General features: G+C 36.0%; 1 protein-coding gene across 1 annotated transcript in view; it reads left to right on the top strand.

Moving 5' to 3' along the window:
• Positions 1-810: 810 nt before the first annotated feature.
• The window catches only part of GRK4 (G protein-coupled receptor kinase 4), a 26,393-nt gene continuing 5,765 nt past the window's right edge, over positions 811-21,438 (top strand). The window contains exons 1-10 of the mRNA XM_010075065.1: positions 811-892; positions 1,557-1,669; positions 6,150-6,227; positions 7,313-7,413; positions 8,782-8,874; positions 10,226-10,289; positions 11,082-11,222; positions 13,946-14,136; positions 18,924-18,961; positions 21,087-21,176. Coding sequence (XP_010073367.1) covers positions 841-892; positions 1,557-1,669; positions 6,150-6,227; positions 7,313-7,413; positions 8,782-8,874; positions 10,226-10,289; positions 11,082-11,222; positions 13,946-14,136; positions 18,924-18,961; positions 21,087-21,176 — 961 coding nt within the window. The 5' untranslated portion in view covers positions 811-840. The remainder of the gene's footprint in view (positions 893-1,556; positions 1,670-6,149; positions 6,228-7,312; positions 7,414-8,781; positions 8,875-10,225; positions 10,290-11,081; positions 11,223-13,945; positions 14,137-18,923; positions 18,962-21,086; positions 21,177-21,438) is intronic.

Raw genomic sequence — 21,438 nt, 5'->3', positions numbered from 1 at the left:
ACAGAGATGTCCTTGTATCTATCTCTTTGCTTTTTTGATAAGTATGCATATGTTCTGTAAATAGAATTGGCTTCTTCAGGTCAAAGTAATGGGCTAAAATTCCAATTGAATATAGAAAATGGAGCACAGATATTTTTTGAGAAACATTGGGAAATTGTAGTGTTTCTTTAAAGTCAGTTTAATACTAGGGCTGTGAAGTCTGAAGTACTGAAAGGATCTGAACTCTGCAGCAGCTGAGTTCTTTCTGCTATCCTGTATCGTCCTGTAGTGTAGAATAAGCAGCAGTGCCCACTCATTTATTAGTGGTATCTGCTTTGATTACTATTACTGCCCTTAAAAAAAGAAAGAGAACATTTATGTATAACTTGATAATCCAAAAATATATTTAAGAAATTTGTTCTATGTATTTTGTTACTCAACTTTAACATCTGCCATTCTTCACCATGGTTGAGAGATAATTCTCAATTTTTTAAAGTTTCTGTCTTTGATATTTCAGTTTTGTTTGTAATTTTCAGAACACCTAGATATTTGCCTTGTCTCTGCAGAGATATTCTGTATGCATAGCCAAAATGCAAAATGTTTGTCTTGCAAAAGACTTTCTGCATTTGTTAGTGTTTCATGTAGAAGTTCTTCTATATCAAGTTTGTTATTGGTTTGGATATCCCTGTAAATGGATTCCTTTCTAGGCATGAAAAGCAGTCTGACACAGCTGTGCAGAAGTGACCTAATTTTATGCTGTTAGCGTTATGTTTAATTTCATTCTAACATAGTATTGTGTTTTATATTACTCATATTTTTCTTCTAGGCAAACGGAGTGGGCGTAGTAAAAAATGGAGAGAGATGCTGAAGTTGCCACCTGTTAGTCATTGTGAAGGCATTAGAAGCTCAATCGGTAGGTGTCCTGCAGAATGGTCTATCTGATTTTTTTGAGAAAGAAGGGTAAGAGTTTGGTGGTGTTAACTGAAAGGATTCTGTCTTGCTTCTGAATGCTAATTAGCAAAAAAAAGCAGTTAGGCTTTTAATGTGATGAAGAACTTATGAGAAGATAAATTTATGGGAAGATAAAAGCTTTATCACAGCTCCTTGTTTGTTAAAGGAGACTGCTCCTAAAGTATGAATTTACAAAGCCATGTATTAGAAAAAGGCATCATAATGTAATTTGAATCACATGGTAATATATTTCACTTTTTTTCTTAATGTCTTGTGATATTTTTTTAGCCTTTTCTGTTATTATCTTGTATTCCTTCTTTCCAAACAATCTTGTTTGCTTTGGGATTTCTATTTCACAGTATTGTTGCTTTCCACCCACTGACCTAAATGAAACTTAACCATATAATTCAATATGTTTTTAATAAATGTGATAGTCTGTAAGAGACAAATGTGACTGAAAGTGAGTGTTTCACTATTCTTTGGGATCATTGCGTGCTTTTGATGTCTTTGCTAAATATGTTAATGTAAAATCTTCACATTTTAGTGATGTTTTTCTGACATTCTCAAATGGGAGTAAGGACCATGCTATGACAAAAATAAATATTTACTTATTATTTCTTTCTCAGAAAGAGACTATAACCAGCTATGTGACAAACAACCAATAGGAAGACTTCTCTTCAGACAGTTCTGTGATTCCAGACCGGATTTGAAAAGATGCATTGAATTTCTGGATGCAGTGGTAAGCAGTGAGAAATTGGAGAAGGATATCAGTAGGCAATAGCTTATACATTTTGTTTGTAAAAGCTTTGATTTTTGTACTGGTTTTGGCTGGGATAGAGTCAATTTTCTTCATTGTAGCTCATGCTGGGCTATGTTTTGGATTTTTGACCAAAACAGTGTTGATAACAAGGATGTTTTAGTTATTGCTAAACAGTGATTACACATCATCAAGGCCTTCTATGTTTCTCACACTGCGCCACCAGTGAGTAGACTGGGGGTGCACAAGAAGTCGGGAGGGGACACAGCCAGGACAGCTGACCCCAGCTGACCAAAGGGATATCCCATACCATATGACGCGGTGCTCAGCAATAAAAGCTGGGGGAAAGAAGGAGGAAGGCAGGGAGTTAGACATATGGTATTAGTCTTGCCAAGTAGCCGTTACACATGATGAAGCCCTGCTTTCCTGGAAATGGCTAAACATCTGCCTCCTGATGGGAAGAAGCAAATTAATTCCTTATTTTGCTTTGCTTGTGCGTGCAGCTTTGCTATCTATTCAACTCCCTTTATCTCAACCCACACGTTTTCTCACTTCTGCCCTTCTGATTATCACTGGGGGGAGTGAGCAAGTGACTGTGTGGGTCTCACCTGCCTATCAGGGTTAAAACACAAGAATTTTATAAAATATTAATTTTAGCTAAACACATCTGTGCACTAATGCTGCATACATGAAAATATGGTGGGATTTACTCTTTGCGAACTCTAAACCTGTAACTTCTAATTAATGTCAAAAAACTGTAGCTCTGTTACTTAAAAGAAGATATTTAATATTTACTATAAAATCTCTGCCATCTTGGTATGGTCAAAGCTACAAAAATGGGCATGATGGGAATGAGAGAAATAACTTTAGAAGGAAGTGCTGCTTGACTTCTTAAGCCTAAAAGGATGTGTGTACAATGAATATTACCTATGATACTCAGACTTGAAAATGTTGCAACTTGCATGGAAGCCTTAGGCTAGACAGCATGTGCTAATTAAAAAATATGCGATGGAGGTGGAAATGTAGGGAACCATCTATGGAAGGAGAGAAACCAGATTTTAGAGACCAAGGGAAAAGGAAGTGTTTTGTCTTGATACGTTTGCATCTTGGTGTCTAACATTAAAGGATGAGGGGAGGAAGGAAGTGTGCCCACAGCACAAATCCTCAGACAAAACCCTGATGGGGAGGGGGAAAGTAATGAGAAGAGTAGGGAGGCACACAGCAGTCCTTAAGAGGAGAGAATAATAGCTCAGAGCTTCTTAGTCTTTGTCCCTCATAGTTTAAGACTCTACTGTACTGCACTTGGATTACTAAGGTTGCTGGCAAAAGAACAGTTTTCCTCATCTCACCTGTTCTTGTTCTTATATTCAGGGAAAAAAAATGACCAAAGAAGATGGTCAAATTATGTTGCTACTTACATGTGTCCCAAAATACAGCCTCAGAATGCAAGATGGCTCTGAACCGTGCAGGGTGTAAGGAAGTATACGGGATTATTGGTGTGCCCCCCACTTCACCATATCTTCGTTCCCCTTAAAGGAGTATAAGCTGAGGCACTTGATCAGCTAAAAAGGAACTTTAGTGTCAAAAAACTAGAATTGCCTTATATTTGCCAATGAATCTTTGTGCAATTAGGCTTACTCCCCAGGTGCATTTCACCATGCTTTTATAACTCTTAGGAGCTGTTCTAGCACCAAATTCCATAGACCAGTTTGACAGTTGGAGACATAGAACGGAATGAGTAGAAATCCAGAACAGTGGAGCTAAATATTCTCAAGTGAATGTAAACCAGACCCTTTAATGATTGTCGCATAATGGGGAGACCACTGACAGCTGTGGATATACCCTTAATGGTTACAACTTCTGTACACATTTTTAATCCTTAAAAGTTTAGCTAAAGAGTAGCAGAAACTTAGGCAGGACAAAGGCGAAAAAAATTTTAGGATGACTGTAAGGCAGGCATGTCTTTGCTTTACAATTGTCATTTTTCAGGTGAAATTTCCTCTAAGAAGTAACTGTGTTTTACACTAACTGAAAATTTTGAATTATTTTGAAATACGCGACCTGTAATGTTATGTGGATTGCAATACTTCCGTGAATTAACAGGCTGTCATAGTTGATATAATCTGATGTAAGGGATGATTTCACAATTACTTTTTTTTTAAATTTTTTAACTTCCATTTGAAAAAATCATGGTGAAGAAGTATGCTTGGGAATCACTGAAACAGAAGTCTCTTAAGAGCTAAGATAATCTCTAATTGGTGATTCCATGAGCTGAAAGCTAGCATGCTGTCTTGATCAAGGAATTGAGATAAAATACCTACTATCTTACAAACGGTTCCTGAGTTAGCCTGATTCCCTTTTCTGGACTGGGCTTCATCAAGCTTGTTCACGTTTTTTTTTTGGGGTGGGGAGGTGGGGTTGAGGGTTTTTTGTTGGTTTTGTTTGTAAGGCAGTAATGTGAAGGGAGTGGATAAGGTTGTGGGGTTTTTACCTTGGGTTTTGCCAATTTTTAATTTATTTTTTTAAAATAAATTTTAGACTTAATCTTTCTGAAAATAAACTTTCTGGCATAAATTGCCATAGTCTTAAGAGCCTTGCCTCTTAATTAAAAGAGTTTTCTGACTTTCTTATATGAAGCTATGTGATTTCGGCAGCATGGTTTTTTTCAGGAGGCCAAAATAGCAAAATCAAGGTAGTACAATGCTATGTTGTCTGCCTGTACTGAGTGCTAAGACTGGTAAGCTTTAACTCTTGAGAAGGTGTGACCTTAAAGTCTGGAGTCAGCTTGGCTTTAGAGAAAGAAGAGTTGTGAAATAATTGAATAAAATTGACAGAAATTAAAGTGAGGAATTACAGTTATCCAATCATCTAGTGACTCATTTCACTAGCTGGGGACAAGGTTACTCAAGTATGGAAAAGAATGGGTGAGAGCTCAAACTTCCCTCTTAAGTTCTGTGAGTAACAGAAATTGGTTGACAAGGCTGTCTCTTCAACTTCCTTTTAAATTACAGTATCTGATTATAACAGTATGCCTAAGTGTTTCTGTTAAATTAGTGACTACTTTGGCATTATTGAAAATGTTAAAGGTGGTAAGAGCACTGCTGTGGTTGATTTAACTGTTCTGACCTCCTCAGGTTGTTTGGTAGTTACAAAAGAATTCCTCACCACTAGACTGATTGTTGTGGATTTAAAGTAGCAAAAACCATGGCTTGCAATTTTTTAATGGATTTGAATACTGTGCTGAAGTGGTTGATACCCTGTGTCTCAGCAGAAAAAGATGTTGTTGATGACTTGGTAGTGAGTCAGTGTGGGTTAGTTGCAATTGATTGCAGAACTTGAGTTTAGGGATTCTGTTATTTCCAGTATCGTGTGTGTGTGTGTTTGGTTCTTGAGCTGTCATTTTTCAGTGTTCTAGTTTTCTTTAGAAAGGGACATAACTTCTCTTCTGATTAGATCAATCACTTGGAACTTCCTATGAGTTTTTTGATGATTGTTGTCTGAATATGCCAAACTGTTGTTTTGTGTGATGTAGTCCTCCATTCTGGAGGTCTGCTGTATATTCTTTGTTCCTAGGTGCATGCATTTACATTCTGAGATAAGAAATAAGCTTTGATTGAGTTGGCCTAGCTTACAAAGCTAATACAGGTTGCTGTTTGAGATTGCTCTTTTCTAATTCGTCTTTCCCCAGGTTCTGTGTTATCTCTAAATGTTGTAACTTCTGGTGTCTGCTTCTAGATTATTCCTTAAAATTATTAATAGTAAGTAGTCGTTAGAGTTTTTCAATACCAGTATCTTTTGATGGTTTGGGTTTTTTTCCCCTTAAGTAGCTGCCTTGGGAACTCTATTAAAGCTGACAGTGGTTTATCTGCAAAACGCACTGTACTGCACAATGGTCTTCTTCTACATCACAGTACCATATATTACTAAGTCAAAAACTTCAATAAATGTTGTATCTACTCAGTTTTATTTTCTCAAAGAATGAACTAGGGTTTGGTTTAGATCTCACTTTTTTACAGTTAACATGACCTTGTAGAAAGTAGTATACTGTTTTATCCTGGTTTCACCCAATACTGTAGTAAAGAAAAATACATTAAGGAAAAAATAATACAGTGAAAAAAAAGCTGATTATTGTATTTTTATATTCTGTGCTACAACACTACATACATACTACACCATTGTAAATCATCTAATTTAACCTCTAGGATGCAGTTTCTATAATTGCAGTTAGACTAATTGTTAGTTTTCTTATGTTTTCCAAAAGCTAAATTCCATGTGCTTTTTTTCATAAGACTGTTCTTCAGACATGGTTCACTATGTAGCTTAAAAATCCTTAAACAGATTAAACAATGAGAGCCTTCAGGAGCATTGTGTTATTCATGATAAAATTTATCTAGCATCATGTGAAAGACTGTAGTGCCGAATAGCTCTGAACATAATTTAATTTTCTATTCCATTCCTCTAGGCAGAATATGAGGTATCTTCAGATGAAAAGCGTATAGACTGTGGCCTGAAAGTTTTAGAGACGTACTTCACTAATGGGGTAAATATATCATATTGCAAAATATTGTCTCATATGTTCTTGAGCAGAAAACTTGACTGATCTCTGCTTTTAAGACTACTACCATTACGATTTATTCTCCTTTGTTTTCTAATTAAAATACTAGTCTCAAGTAAAGACTTATTTTTAAACAAACTCATTTAGCACCTAAAGAAAACTTATTGACAAATTAACTGAGAGTTTTGTAGTCTGAAGACACGAGAATGTGGAATTCTTGAAATTCTCAGACTTCTTTCAGACTCCTGTGCGACCTTGGTTGTTTTGCTGTAAATTTTCAGAATTGCTGCATGTTTTCATGAAGTGAAGTGCTATTTTGTTTTGTGTTGTTCTAGAGCATTCTGTATCTCTGTATTTTGCATGAAGATCGTTAATAGCTGATATTTTGCATATATTAGATCTCTTTGATTGTTTTTTTTAAGAGTCTGTTCTTTGGTATCCAATAGAAACTTTTCTGTGGATATATAATTAGACATTTGCTTTCTATGAATAGATGCTCCTTCTGCTTCTCTTACTTTGGTCATCTTGAGAAGTCTTTACTCCAAATGAAGGTCTTGCAGATGCCCTAAAAGCAGATGGACTCCAAGTTTGCCACGTCCCTTCTGATAATTTCTTTGGGACTACTATAAGTCACATGCAGTTTTTGAAAAAAAAACCAAAGCAACAAATCAACAGATTTCTTTGAGCTGGTTTGAAATAGTTTCCCAAATTGTGTGCGTGTGTCCCATTCCTTCCACCCTGCCAAACCAAATAGATAACTTGCTTTTGTGGTGGTAGGCTTATGGAAATAAAAAGAAATTTGACGCATTGCCAAGTTTGTTTCCTTGGATACTGAAACAGTAAATAACTGTAATAGCTTTCAGTGCGTTTTTCTGTAATAGGGAACAAATAAAAATTTTGCCTTAATATGACTTTTTTGCTTTTTTCTTTAGCCAAACCATTCCTTTCCGATTCCAGTATTAGCAGATTTCATTTCACTTCACTTTGAATACAGAACTTTCACTCATTCTATCAATTTACAAAATTGCTTTCGTTGTTGCCTTTTTTTTTTTTTTTTAATTAATTTGAAGTCTGCAGCACACTTGCCAGAAATACCTCAGGAAACGGTAAATGAATGTAAAGCAAGACTGGAAAAGAACCCTTCTAAGGATCTTTTTATGGACTGTACTAGGTAAGTTAAAAATGCATAGTGCTAAGGTTGAGTATCACGAGGAATTCATGCGTTTCTGAGAGAAATGAAAGGTGAAGTTATTACACCCAGGAGTATTTGGTCTCAGAAATGAGTGTAGGTAGGAAATTTGGAAGATATTTATTAAAGGACTAGGTTTCCTTCAGATGTGATGTAGATGTTTGATTTTTGTAGAGCATTTTCTTTAATGCTATTTTTGCATGAAATGACACTATTGTCTGCTACCAAGTATTCTTTAAGCTAGAATAGTATTTCTCTTTATTGTATTATTACCTTTCAAGTGACTTCTCCTCCATGATGAAGGTACGTAGAAAAAGGTGAAGTTATTAACTGGAGCTTGAAAGGTTTCTGAACGTTACACAATTTATGCTTCTTGAAAACAGTTTGAACCAAGGCCAACAGTTATATTCTATTAAGACGGCTGATCAGAGGATCGATTATGATAGTTAACACAAAGAAATATAACTTGGTTTTGTTCTGAAGTTATGATGTGACATTTCACACAGCAGCACTAGCAGGGAAGGCTTTTTTCTTGGAGGGACAGTACATGTTTATACCAATGTTGCATGTCTTTCTAAAGCCTTTATGTTTCTAATATTACTGGTTCTTCAAGGCATGCTTGATCATGTCTGGAGGATTACAACACGTTTTGTCACTGCTTGGGTCATCTCCCTGGCAACAAAAATAAGCATACTTTGTAACAACCTGAGATTATAAAATTGAAAGGGATCTGTGAGAACACCTAGCAAAATATGTCATAAATGGAGGAGCTGTCACTTAGGTCATCCCCTTTCCTCTGTCCAATTAATATCTGAATACAGTTTGGATAACTTGTTTCCTCCCCCTCCCACCCCATACCTTGGTATATTTAATTTAAGGGGAATGATGAAGTACCTGGAATTCAGGCTTGGCTATGGCATTTACTATTTCAATTTCAAATCCTGGAATAAATTTTTACTTATTAGTCTACAAAGAATGTATGAAATCCTGTAGATACTTTCCTGTAAATATCTTTCAGAGGTCATATTTGTGGGGTCACACGTGCATTGCATAGCTACTGAGAGGCTGATATTTAAGTGGGCTTAAAGACACTGAGAATTCAGAGGTCAAACTTTCTAGTTACTCTAAGTAACAGTACTTTGGCATTCACTGGTGTTTTGACAGGAACAGTTTTCTGTGACAGGCACTCACTTTGAGAGATGTGTAGGTTAAAACCATTCTAGAGCACAGTGACTGTTTTCCTGCCTACAGCTTCATTAATATGTTTAAAGATATTTTAATAGATTGATAGTACCTCCTGCTTCATCAGTTTTTTTCAGTATAAGATTGATTTTATTTTTCTGTTGCTAGAATTGTCCATGAATACCTAAGCAGAAGACCTTTTGAAGCTTACCAAGAAAGTGTGTATTTTTCTCGTTTTTTACAGTGGAAATGGCTGGAAAAGTAAGTTTACTTATAATGTTTGCATTATAATTTTGCTTTGCTTTATAGCCAGTTACACTTTTTATGCTAGAAATGCTGTAAAGCCCTAATGAATGACACTGCCTGTCTAAGAAATTATGATCTGAAATACAAGATTTAAAGGATGATGATGATGAAACAGCAAGAGAGCTAATATTCCCATGGAAGTATCTGTCCAGTAGTCTTTTATTATCCTATGGATATATGTTTGGCTGTCAAGTGTGTGATGCAATAGCAGACTTTCTTGGGAATGCTATCATCCTTTAGTTTCAAACTTGGTCTAATTAGTGGTTAATAAGCAGATTAATCTAGTTTTACAACCCACTGGGTGATAGGGTAACTAATCAGTTTTTCAGGGTGGTACAGACACAGATCTAGTAATTACAAGACAGCAAGATTTGTATATATCAGAATCTATTTTGGGCTTTTAAATCAATGCTAAATGAGTGTCCAAGCTTTTTCAGAAGGCTGAAATTGTTACAAATTGATTCTAATTCACCACTACTGGATATAATGATCACATATTCAAATATTAAAGTGCTTGAGAATTAATTTTATGGTAAATTCCAATTATCCGTTGTCTGACTGAATTAGTAGCAAAAGCCAGGAAGAGAACTAGAGATGTTATTCAATGAAAACGAATTCTCTACCAAATGAACCTCCATTTGTTGTCTTGAGAACACAGCTGCCTTATACAATGAAAATGCTTTTAAAACAAAACAAAAAAAAACCCCCACCATAATGAAATAGCCCTGCTCTGATACCTTTAGGAGTGTTTTAGCATAGAATGGTTGACACCTTTACTGCCTCCTGTTATCTGTTCCTCTTTCACTACATCAGTACCTTAACAATTTGGCTCTTGAACTGCTGCCGTGAACCACAACTCTTTCTTTTTCAAAAAAGCCAAACAGCAAAGCAAAGTCAGAAATGGTTTACCTTTTAAATGATGCATTGTAAGCATGATCTCATTGAAACCCAGCGTACATGTCAGCACACTGCAGCTAAGGGAGACAACTGGAGGTGATAAATTGACTGTTGATGAGAACAGATAAGGCTCTAACCATAAACAGCACAGGGCCTAATTGATCGGCTTTTCTTCCTGCTATTGTGAATGTCTGATGACCACATGAGGGAGCCAATGTTTCTAATCAGAACACCCCTTTCATTTTAAATTCAGCTTATTACAATACTGTCTTCGTGGGGTCAAGACAACTGTTGTTCAGTAAGATGTCATAGAACAGGAACGAGAAATTTAAGACAAATCTTGGGGTGGGGAGGGTATTACCAACTCTTGTAATTCCTGTTGCAGTAATTTTTTCTTTCTGTTAATCAGGCAACCAGTTACTAAACACACATTTAGACATTACCGAGTACTAGGCAAAGGTGGATTTGGAGAGGTGAGTACAAAGGTATCTATGCAAGGCAATACCTAAGGGGGGGGGGGAAGGGTTAATACAGAGGAGGAGCAGTTTTCTACCTCTTGACTCTAACAATCTACATTTGATACATCACCTGGCAAACTCCTCAATCCAAACTGTTTTCTGTTAATATGTTAGTTTCAGTATTGTAGGCAATGCACAAGGTTAGAGAAAAGTTCCACTGACTGACAACAATTGCTTCTGTTTAGAAATTTCATTTGTCAATGAGAATGTAGTTTCTACTCAATAGTTATGTAGAATAGTTTCTACTTAATAATTGTGTAGAATATTTATTAATCTAATAGTAAAATCTGTAGATTTTATTAATTCTGTTTATAATTCATTGGGCTTTTTTCCCCCTCCATGTTTTAGCTAGAGCCTTGTATTGAAGGGGAAGGAGGGTAACTAAATTATCATTTATTGTTCTCTCACTTGATTATGGTGTGGATGTTTGTCCTCTGTCCGGCTTGCATAGACAAATACTTTTACCACAGTCAGGTGTTTCACCAACACAAGACCATAGTTTTACTGAACTATTCAACTCCAACAAAAATGGGTTTGCTCCCGTATAATCACTTCTTCTACTTCTGTTACAGCTTTTGTGACCCTTCAAAGTTGTTGCATGGGTGAAAGCTCTGAATTCATACTTAGACCTTCATTTTCTTAGAGCATTCAAGACTTTGAAAAAAGAAAATAAAATTTTATCTTCTTTGTAAAAAAAGATTTAAAGAAAACCCCTAGCATATCTGACACACCTTCCTTCTTTTTTAGGTGTGTGCCTGTCAAGTACGGGCAACAGGAAAAATGTATGCTTGTAAAAAGCTAGAGAAAAAGAGAATAAAGAAGAGGAAAGGAGAATCAATGGCTCTAAATGAAAAAAGAATTCTAGAAAAAGTGAATAGTAGGTTTGTAGTAAGTATCTACTTCTGATTTTATTCTCAGAAGTTTGTCTTGTTTTGTTTGCTTCATTTTAGTCTCTTCCAAGAGCTTCTGGGCACAAGACATTTTTCAATTGATTTAGAGAATGCGTGACTGCTGAGATAAATGATGGATATTAATAAGTATGTATTGTGTGTGATTGTGAATAGATCTGTGCAGAGGACTTTTTTATCCAATGTTGAATTGGTTTTAGTCAGCCTGCTTTATTTCTCACTTAAAACTAAAACATTAGGTTGTGTTTCAGCATGCTGATGCCACTGAATCTTTGTCCTCTCTTTAAAGGTGAATAGATTATTCTTTAGTATTCAGACATGAATAATCACTTAAATTCTATTTCTGCTCCAGCCTATGCCTGAGTATGTTTGCCTATGTTTAATAAAGAGGATATCCCATATACTTTATTTTCCTTCTTTCTCTTCTCTGTCTCTTCTTCCAATGCATTGCTGTTTTCTTCTCTTATCCCCTTCTTCCCTCCCATACACCTATTTTCTTATAATTAATGCTGATTTCTAATTTCATTTTTAGAGGTGGTTCATAAATGCACTTACAAATGGGTGACTTCATAAGAGTCTGCCATTTAATTGCCATTAGAAGTTGCATATCCTACATTTCTGTGCCCTTTAATAGTAGAGTTTTTATATCCTTAGGTATTTTCATGTCATTTGTTACTCTATTGCTTATACTTTTCAAGATAAACAAGAAATTAGACTAGTTTATCGATTCAGGTTAGTTATAGTGCTATGCTGTGTACTAGGGCTTAAAGAGGTATCTTGGTTGTGAAACAATTAATATAACTTTTTAACAGAGAGTCCACAGAATTAAAATCTTGGTCTTAATATTTTAACCTGATACCATCATGTAAATTATGATCTTTTACTAGCTCTAATTACTAAGCAGTGAAATAACTTAGAATGATCAAAGATACACCAAGTAAACTTTCCCCAAGGTAATATTTATTTTTCAATTGAATTGTTGTCATTTAAATGTTAATTTTAAATGCATTTTGCTTTGGTATAAAATCCATTTACTGATAAATTTAGTGTCAGTGTTCAGAGAGAATTTTAAAGTACCTGTGTTACAGGACAGTGGAAGTTATTTATAAATAAATATGTATGCATGTATAAAATATATATGTATATATTTTCTGATAAGCTTTATGTATTAATAATTCATTATGTAGAATACCGCCAGCTAAATGCAAAAATAAGAACCTGCTGGCCAGATACATTAATGTATTTTAAACTAGTATAAATTACGTTTTTGTATAAATATGCTAATGTTATTTTCTCATAAGGCTCATGGGCTTGAATTGATTGAAACTGAATCCAGATATTAGCTGAATTGATCCAGAAATTACTAGTTGTAGAGATGCATAGTATAAGAGCAAAACTTCTATTTTTGAGTAATATTTTCTCAACATATGTAAATATTATAAATCAATAACTGATCAAAGTTGAATTTGAAGTCACTTTATAGGATTGAGCATAAGCTATTTTTCTTTTGCCACTCAATGCTTTTTTTGATGCAACAAAGAAGATTTAGATCTAGGATCTGCAGTAATCCTGAGTTGGAAGTGGGTAGATAATTTCCCATGCCTGTGTCACAAGTGAAGTCATTAACAGGTGGACAGGTCAGTTTAAAACTATCAAATAGGAACCCTTGCCCTGAGTAGCTGATTTGTATATTTATTTCATTTTATTATTTAGTATTGGATTTATGCTTCTGAAGGAAGAGTTTGGACTTATTACTGAGTTATGGCCTTTATGTACTTATACTGTGTTTAAAAATACATTTATTGAGTCAAAAAAAATCCTACTGATTTTTACCTAATTTACCTAATATAAGCTAAGTATAAATTTAATCCCATTGCTTTCAGCACAAGTCAGCTGATCTCTGTAGGTAATTTTGAAGATCCTGACAGATGATCGTCAGCATAGCTTAGCTTTTTCTGTTGAAACTGAGTTTGCAACTTAACCAACGTGTTATATTTTGCAGTATATTACATTGTTTTAAAATTGTTTTTCTTTGGATTTACAAGTCTACTTTAAAACTTTAAATGCACTTTAAAAACATTTACCTAAAACCTGAAGATAAAAAAATATGGTGTTCTTCCTTCCCTATCAGCACCTCACTCCAAATACAGTGCCAAAAAAGACCATAAAGAGCTATACTAAGTCGTTACTGTTGGCAAGTTCTAGGCCAGGGAAATACACAGTTATTTGTGTAGGTGAAGGGAGGAATAGAAACTACACATTTGATCTTCAATAACTTCCTTAGTTTCTCTAATTTAGGGCAACTTTGAGTCTTGTAGAAGTTCAGGAAGATGTTTTGACAGCGCATAATTCCTGAGGTATAATAAAATAAGCTATATGTGTATGTTATCTTTACAAAGAGCAGTATAGATAACGTGCAGCTGAGGAATATCGTCAATAAATCTATTGTCTGGATGGAGCTCTACATTATCTAAACAGATATGTCACTAAACTTTTGTACAGTGATGTAGGGTTTCTGTATACATTTAAATTAGTATGAATTCCTTTCTATCTTGAAGTATTGGACAGGAGCAATTTGCTACTTGGCTTTGTTTGTTTGTTTTAAAAAAGGATTCATATGTTGCTTGAAACAAAAAGAGCTGTGAATGGTACTGGGGTTTATGAATGAATAATGGTCATCTTCTCCCCCTGCCCCATTTTTAGGTTAGTTTATCCTATACATATGAGACGAAAGATGCCCTGTGTTTAGTATTAACCATAATGAATGGAGGGGATTTGAAGTTTCACATATATAACATGGGAAATCCTGGCTTTGATGAAGAAAGGGCTATTTTCTATGCTGCAGAACTGTGCTGTGGTCTGGAGGATTTGCAGAAGGAGAGAATTGTTTACAGGTCAGTGTCATCTACAGTCACTCATACCTTGAATTTTCTATGTTCAGCATTAAATTTATTAATTGTTTTCCACTAAAACAAGTTTATACTTCAACTTCATAGTAAAAAAAGCAAAAAAATTGTTTAGTTGTCCTTTGCATGCCACGTCCTTTGGAATTAGTGATCTTATTTGTCTTCTTACTGTTAATTTAGGTCTAGGTACTTGCTGTATTCTAAAACATTATAAAGTTGATTCAAAGTTTGTAAAATGATAGCAAATTATGAGTTAGAAAGCAAATTAATTAGTAATTCAGGTAAATACATTCTAGGAACATGGGATTGTATTCCTGCCCGCTCTGAAGTAGAAGTTCGCAGAAGGCTATAGAAGTCTCTTGCTGCATTGCTCGTTATGCCCAAGAGGGTAAAAATCAGTTATAATCCATATTGCCCTCTTTCTTCTGTTTTTATTTCAAGTTTCTCCAATAAACACTTTATTGCTTTTGCATTAAACTGTCAGAAGCCTCATGCATTGTAATTGAGATTGTATGATCTTACTGTTCTTTTCTGTCTCTGTACCTGCATTATTTGATCCCTGGCAGCCATTATTATTATGGAATAAGGAAACCAAACTTAGAGGTGGACCAAGAACACTATCTTTATATTTCTGGTGTGTAACACCAAGTACCACTTGAAGATTTAAAGTATAGTCTTGCATAACTTTAATGTAATGAGTCTTAGTCTTTTCCCTCCCCAGTATGGACGACTAACATACACAAAGCAGAAAGTTGCAGAACCACGGAGTACATCAGGCTTATGCTAGATGTTGCATTTGGTTCCCTAAAAAAATTGGCCAATCTTGCCATGTTGCACAGTGTGTTTTGGAATGCATGTAGGAGGGAAGCAAGGATGAATGGGTTTGCTCATCATTCTCATGTGGATCAGCTACAAGTAGGTCATTTCAGGTTGCTCAAGTGAAAACAAAACTGACTGTTTAACATACAAAACAAAACCAACAAAAAACCCCAAACTAAATAAAAACTACAAAAAAGCTCCACAGCCCTTAAGCCCAGCTTGTTAGCTGTTTGCCTATGAGAAGACCTTCAAACACATATGTCAAATCCTAGTGTTCTCTATCTGTAATTCCAGAACTTGGAGTGGTCGTGGTTTCTTTTGGAGCAGTCTTGGTGTCTAGATCTCTGTCCTGTTCTGCACTATTATGTAATCAGTTTCCAATTATTACGAATTTGAATGACAAATTTATGAGCAAGGAAAAAAGTAGTTTCACAACCCACTCTGAATAAAATTGCATCTTAATTAAAAGAATGGGAATTAATTTTAGTCCTTTGTTCATAACAAAATGAAGGACCAAGAGACAGTTACCTGTGCATGTGTTAATAACTGAATAATTTGTACGCTTGGAGGAAAAAGGACTTAAATTTAATCCTAATACCTGAAGGTATTTTGTAATCAAGTCAGTATAGGACATACTAAAGGAGTTCCTGCCCTGTTTGTAAACAGATGAAAAGAGACTGTAATTATACCATGTCAACTCAACTACACTGAGTAGGAAAACTAGAAAATATTTAGATAATTTTACACTCTCTATAGAATCACTTTCAGCCCTGCTCTTTTTAATATTGAATGACCAACTTCTGTAAAACAAAATCTTGTTTCTTCTCTCTGCTAGTGGTAGTTGTTTCTTCCTGATGGTCTTGATTTGTTTTTTCCATATATTTCTTTTTGTATCATGCATTTAAGAGCGTAGTTGTAAATTTTACCCTTTTAAAGTCAAGAAGCCAACAGAGGGGGTTATGGAAGTCTTCAGAATGTCACCAATTACAGTGATATGTTACATTATTACAGAGGGCTTTAAACATAAGTTGCCAGGGGAAGGGGAACCTCAATCCATCCCACTCCTACCAGTTTGATGCCAGTGCCAGAAATAGATACCCAGAGCCTGGAGAAGGATCACAGGTCAGCAGGAGAGAACCTGAAGAGCAGCACAAAGGAATTCCAGCCAGTAAGTCAACCTCATCAGGGGCCCAACTGAAGTGCCTCTATGCAAACCCACAACAAGAGTTAGAGACATACACGCTCCTGCAGGGCTATGATCTTAATGGCATCACTGAGACTGGTGGGATGGCTCCTACAGCTGGAGGGTTGGAATGGAGGGATACAGGCTCTTTAGGAAGGACAGGCAGGGGAGACAAGGAGGGGGGGTCACCCTCTATGTCAGTGACCAGCTGGAGTGCATGGAGCTCCACCTGGGGATGGATGAGGAGCCGATCAAGAGCCTATGGGTCAGGATTAAAGGGAGAGCAGGGACAGGGGACACTATAGTGGGGGACTGCTACAGGCCACCTGACCAGGAAGACTGAGCGGATGAGGTCCTCCATAGACAGATAGGAGCAGCCTCATGTTCACAAGCCCTGGTCCTCACAGGTGACTTCAACCACCCTGATATCTGTTGGAGGGACAAAGCAGAACAGCCTAAGCAAGCCAGGAGGTTGCTTCACTAAGGGCAAATCGTGCCTGACAAATTTGGTGGCTTTCTACAACTGGGTCACAGTGCTGGTGGATAAGGGAAGAGAAACTGACATCATCTAACCTGGACTTGTGCAAAGTCTTTGACACTGTCCTGCATGATATCCTTGTCTCTAAACTGGAGAGACATGGATTTGATGGGTGGACCACACAGTGGGTAAGGAACTGGCTGGATGGTCACATTCAAAGAGTTGTGGTCAATGGCTCGATGTCCCAGTGGAGACCAGTGACGAGCGGCATTCTGTAGGGGTTGGTACGGGGATGGGCACAGTTTAACATCTTTGTTAGGGACACAGACAGTGGAATTGAGTGCACCCTCAGCAAGTTTGCCGACGACAGGAAGCTGCGTGGTGTGGTTGACAGTCTGGAGGGAAGAGATGCCACCCAGAGGGACCTCAGAACACTCTCATTCTCAAGTAGCCTGTTACCCAGTGCAGGATTGGTGTCTGTGTATTCCAACAGAAACTGTGACTTTGGCCTCTGTCACCATGGAGGAAGGGAGGAGAGAGAAGGCTAACACCCCAAAGCTAGCATCCCAGAGTAAGAATTTATACCTAAATGCTTCCAAAAGCTGACCTCTTCATGAACTACTAAGCCTAGAAACTAATAGCATTAAAGACATGGAATTTTGGTTAGAAACAAGTTTTACTCTTGACCAACCAAAATAATGTCAGAACAGCTTCTGTTAAGCACCAGATGTTGCTAGTACAAATTATGTTTTAGGTTAGGCTTTAAATGGCCTTCTTGGAGACGGAACACTTTAACTTGAGTTAACCTGAGAATATATTATGTGCTTTGAAATAGATGTGTTTCTACCTAAAGCTTGAGCTCAATTTTCTTTTTTGATACTGGTGTGGAGTTTTTTTGGTTTTTTACTCTAATCTCTCCTGATTTCTCTGGTATTGTAACCTCGTATCCAATGTCAAACGATTAACATTATGGGGACTGTCTAGACTCAAAAGTATTAGAAGCAAAGTATCTTGCTGACTTCTTTAGACAATCTTATGAAATAATGAAACTTTAACATGAATACACATACTTCAGAGTATCAATTTCTCAATATTTGTGGAAAAAAAAGCATGCAGATTTCTCAATGAACGTGTGTGTGTATATTTCTCTGTCATTTTGAATGTAAATTCTAGAGTTGTTCTCCTTAAAATTGCTTCTTTCACGTTATTCAGTCTTTTCTGCTTGTATATGTTCCTTTAGCCAAGTACTGATTTTGATTTTTGCTTTTCTATTTCTGGCCTTATATTTTTGGTGGAATAAGTGTTTTGCAGTCCACATACTTTCTGATGCATATCACAATTACATGTATAATACACATTATATATTTTATACATGTATTCCATATATATATATGTATTTTATGTATATAAAAATATGTATGTTTTTTCAGTAAATCTTCTAGAGGATAAATCTAGAAGTAACCTGTGAACAGCTCCTGATTCAGCTTCAGTGACTCTGCAAATTTTCCTTGGGGGGGGGGGGGAATGCAAATATCTGTTGAGTTTCTTCTTTTGTTATTGAAGTTAAAATGTACAAGAAGATGCCTATAAAATTGCAACACTGAATTATTTGCCCCTTTTACTATTTCCTGGGTCTTGGCTAGCATTTAATAGCAAAAAATGTTCATGTGAAACTTTGGTTACAGAAAAGTAGCAGAGACTCTTAGAAAGTCAATTGCAAAGAATCCTGACTAGATACAGGTGTCTAGTAAGCTTTAGAAGCTGCAAGTCCAAATGAAAGGAATGGAGTCTGAAAAGATTATGTTAAGCCTATGCTTAGTCTGGGGAATATTACTCTCTGTTGATATTCTGACACCCTGGGGTGGAATATAGCAAGGGGTCAGCACTGAACTGCAGCAAGCACTGGTGTGTTTTACCATTGTGTAGTAGTTGTATGGCTGATACTCTTGGGAGAGGTCTTTCACTTAGGAGCACAAATTTGGGTGTAAGTTGGTGGTTTTTCATATCAGGATTTTAGTATTGTGTAGAGAAAGTTTCTCATCTGTGAAATATGAGTTGCTGCTGTTAATATAAATGGATTAGAGAGTTGGGAAATGGATCTTGAGTTCTGTGGTTAAACTCATATGGTTAATATGGTATTATAGGTCCTCAGCTTGACACCTTTTTTTTGTATATAGGTGGAAACTGGAAAAACTGCTTTAATCAGAACCAAGAAGTCTTATGTTGCCTCAGTTGCACTTGATGATGGCTAATAATTTTGCCTTTCTATAATTCACATTTCTATTCTATTTGTAGAGACTTGAAGCCTGAGAATATACTCCTTGATGACTGTGGTAAGTAAAAATTTAAATTAGTGTTGAAATCGGGAATTACAAACTAATTAATACTGTGCCAGAAATGAAAGGAATGTCTTCGTAATAAAAGGGATTTGACTGACAAATGTTAACTTTAATTAGTAAAGAAAAAGCGCCCTTGCTTTTTAGAAAGTAGGGGAAAATACTGTGTCTATGGGGGAAGACGACGATGATGATGATGTTTTGAGGGGTCAGTATCCCACCTTAAAATGGCTACTTTTCCTCTTTTGCTCCTCCTTCTCCCCCCTCCCCTTGATTTAAGATGGGTAAAACTTTTATATGGATTTGTTCTCTGTTTATCTTTTCTTTGACTGTGGAAACATGATTTGTTAGATGTGGAGCCAGAATTTTACTTAGTAAACTATAATGTTTAAGCAATAAAGACAAAAAAAAATCTGAAGCATCTCTGTTTCAACATTTCAACTAAAACAGGTCTGATAGTCACTGTTGTATATGTGGCTGGACGGAATCAAGAAAGTACAAACAATATGAAGAAATGTTTGTATTTTTTTTTGTTTTTCAAAAGCCAAATTAATTTTCTTTAATTACTTTGTATGAAATGTATCAGAATTTAGTTCACTGTAGAGCATGTGCAGCTTCTTCTAAGCTGTGGATGAATATTACCTGCTTGTTCTTGTAATTGCTGAGTATTTTAGTTAAGGAAAAATGGGGTTTGAAGTCCTTAGCATAATATTTTTTTAGAGTCAACATGTTCTGACTGATAAATTTCGAAAAAGGTGATGTTTGGGAGAAGTCAGTTTCCAAGAGCTAAAGCTCTGCTAGACATGCTAGACATCAAATGCATTCTTTAATTTTTCTCTCCAGCAATGTCTTGTAAAAGCAGAAGGCTTCTTTGAGGAAAAACATAGCCTTGCAGGACTGCACTAGAATGCTTTCTTTCTGCCAGGAATATTCTGATCTTGTTCCAGAAAGCAGAGGGGACTAATTAGAAAATAGCTTCAGGAGCTCAGATCCTGCACTCAAAAGGGGTTCATCAGATGTCAGGGAATAGAAGAGCATCTGAATGCATTTAAAATAGCATTTGCTGCTCAAGAGCATTCAGTTATTTCCAACCAGTATATAGAGCAGCACTTGATTTTTTCCACTCTCCACACCCCTTGATTATCTGTCACATGTAAATAAGAAATTAATATGCTATTAAATAACACTGATGCTGTAGAGCTTTTTGAATGACACAGAATATATGCACAAAGGACACTACCCAGAGAGGTGATGCAGTGTCTAATCTAGGAGGCTTTCTAGACAAGAATTTAAATAGCCTTGAACACTTTGTGCTGACTGCTTGCTGGGAAGGTTGTACTAGAGACCTTCTGAAGTCCCTTCCAGACTGAATTAATCTGTGAATCTGTGATGTTTCTGTAAATGACTTTGTCCCTGTCCTTATATCCAATATTAGAAGTAAGTGTGGTTTTCGGTTTGTTTTGTTTTTTTCCCCCCTGAATCTTTCTACTACAGATGACTGTCAATTTTCTGTTTTAAAATTGAGTTGAAAATTAAATTCTAAGTAGGTTATGGCTAGGCTACGTTTCTTTTGGGATGGGAGTGGGGGTAGTAATTCCAATTACTTGTGCTTAACATTATTGGGGTACTTTGTTAGAGGAAAACCTGATGTCTCAATACAAACTACAGTTTTCTCATGTTTGGAATAAAAGGAGTAAATGCTGATGTTTCATTAGGAAGTCTGAAAAGCTAAGTCTTTGTGGCGAGATTATAGAATGGAAAAATACAAATGTGATGCATAGATACAGGATTTTAAATAAGCAGTCATCATTTCTATTCATCCTACAGTAGCAGCCTATGCCAAAGCTAGGAATTAGAGTACTTAACAGCAATTTTTTTTGTATGACCTTCATGAAATCAGTTAGATCTGTGCCTCTCGTCCTTTACATATTTAAGGAGGGTTGAATAATGATAATTCACTCCTTTCTAGTTAAGTTAGATAAACTTAGTGCTATGAATATAAGAATATTTTGATGGTTTGGGGTGGTTTTTTGATGAGGTATGCTACAGAATTTTTTTTATTTTAAGAGTGATGATATTTTATTATTTGCTGACTATGTATAATTTATTTTAATATAAATAGGGCATATCAGAATTTCAGATCTTGGATTAGCTGTGCAGATTCCAGAAGGAGAAATGGTCCGAGGACGAGTTGGGACTGTTGGTTACATGGGTATGTAAAGTATCCTTTGCTAGTTATGTTTTACCAGGAAAATTACTTCTGTGAATATACACCAGGAAAATTGCTTCTGTGAATATTCAAATGACTTGTCCAAGGAACTATCTTGGTGGCTTAGCTGCTACACATTTTATGTGAAGAAAGGTTACAATATGCGGTGGTAGATGTTAGTAGTCAATTATAAGCTTACTGATAACCTTGAAAACTTAACTGTGGAAATTCTAGCTTTAGGTAGAACTTTAAGAGACCACCAATT

The sequence above is a fragment of the Pterocles gutturalis genome, unplaced genomic scaffold (genome assembly GCF_000699245.1).
Source record: "Pterocles gutturalis isolate BGI_N339 unplaced genomic scaffold, ASM69924v1 scaffold5897, whole genome shotgun sequence".
NCBI classification, from domain to species: Eukaryota; Metazoa; Chordata; class Aves; order Pterocliformes; family Pteroclidae; genus Pterocles; species Pterocles gutturalis.
The sequence above is the reverse complement of the archived record's forward strand: the minus strand, read 5'-3'. Positions and strand labels throughout refer to the sequence as shown.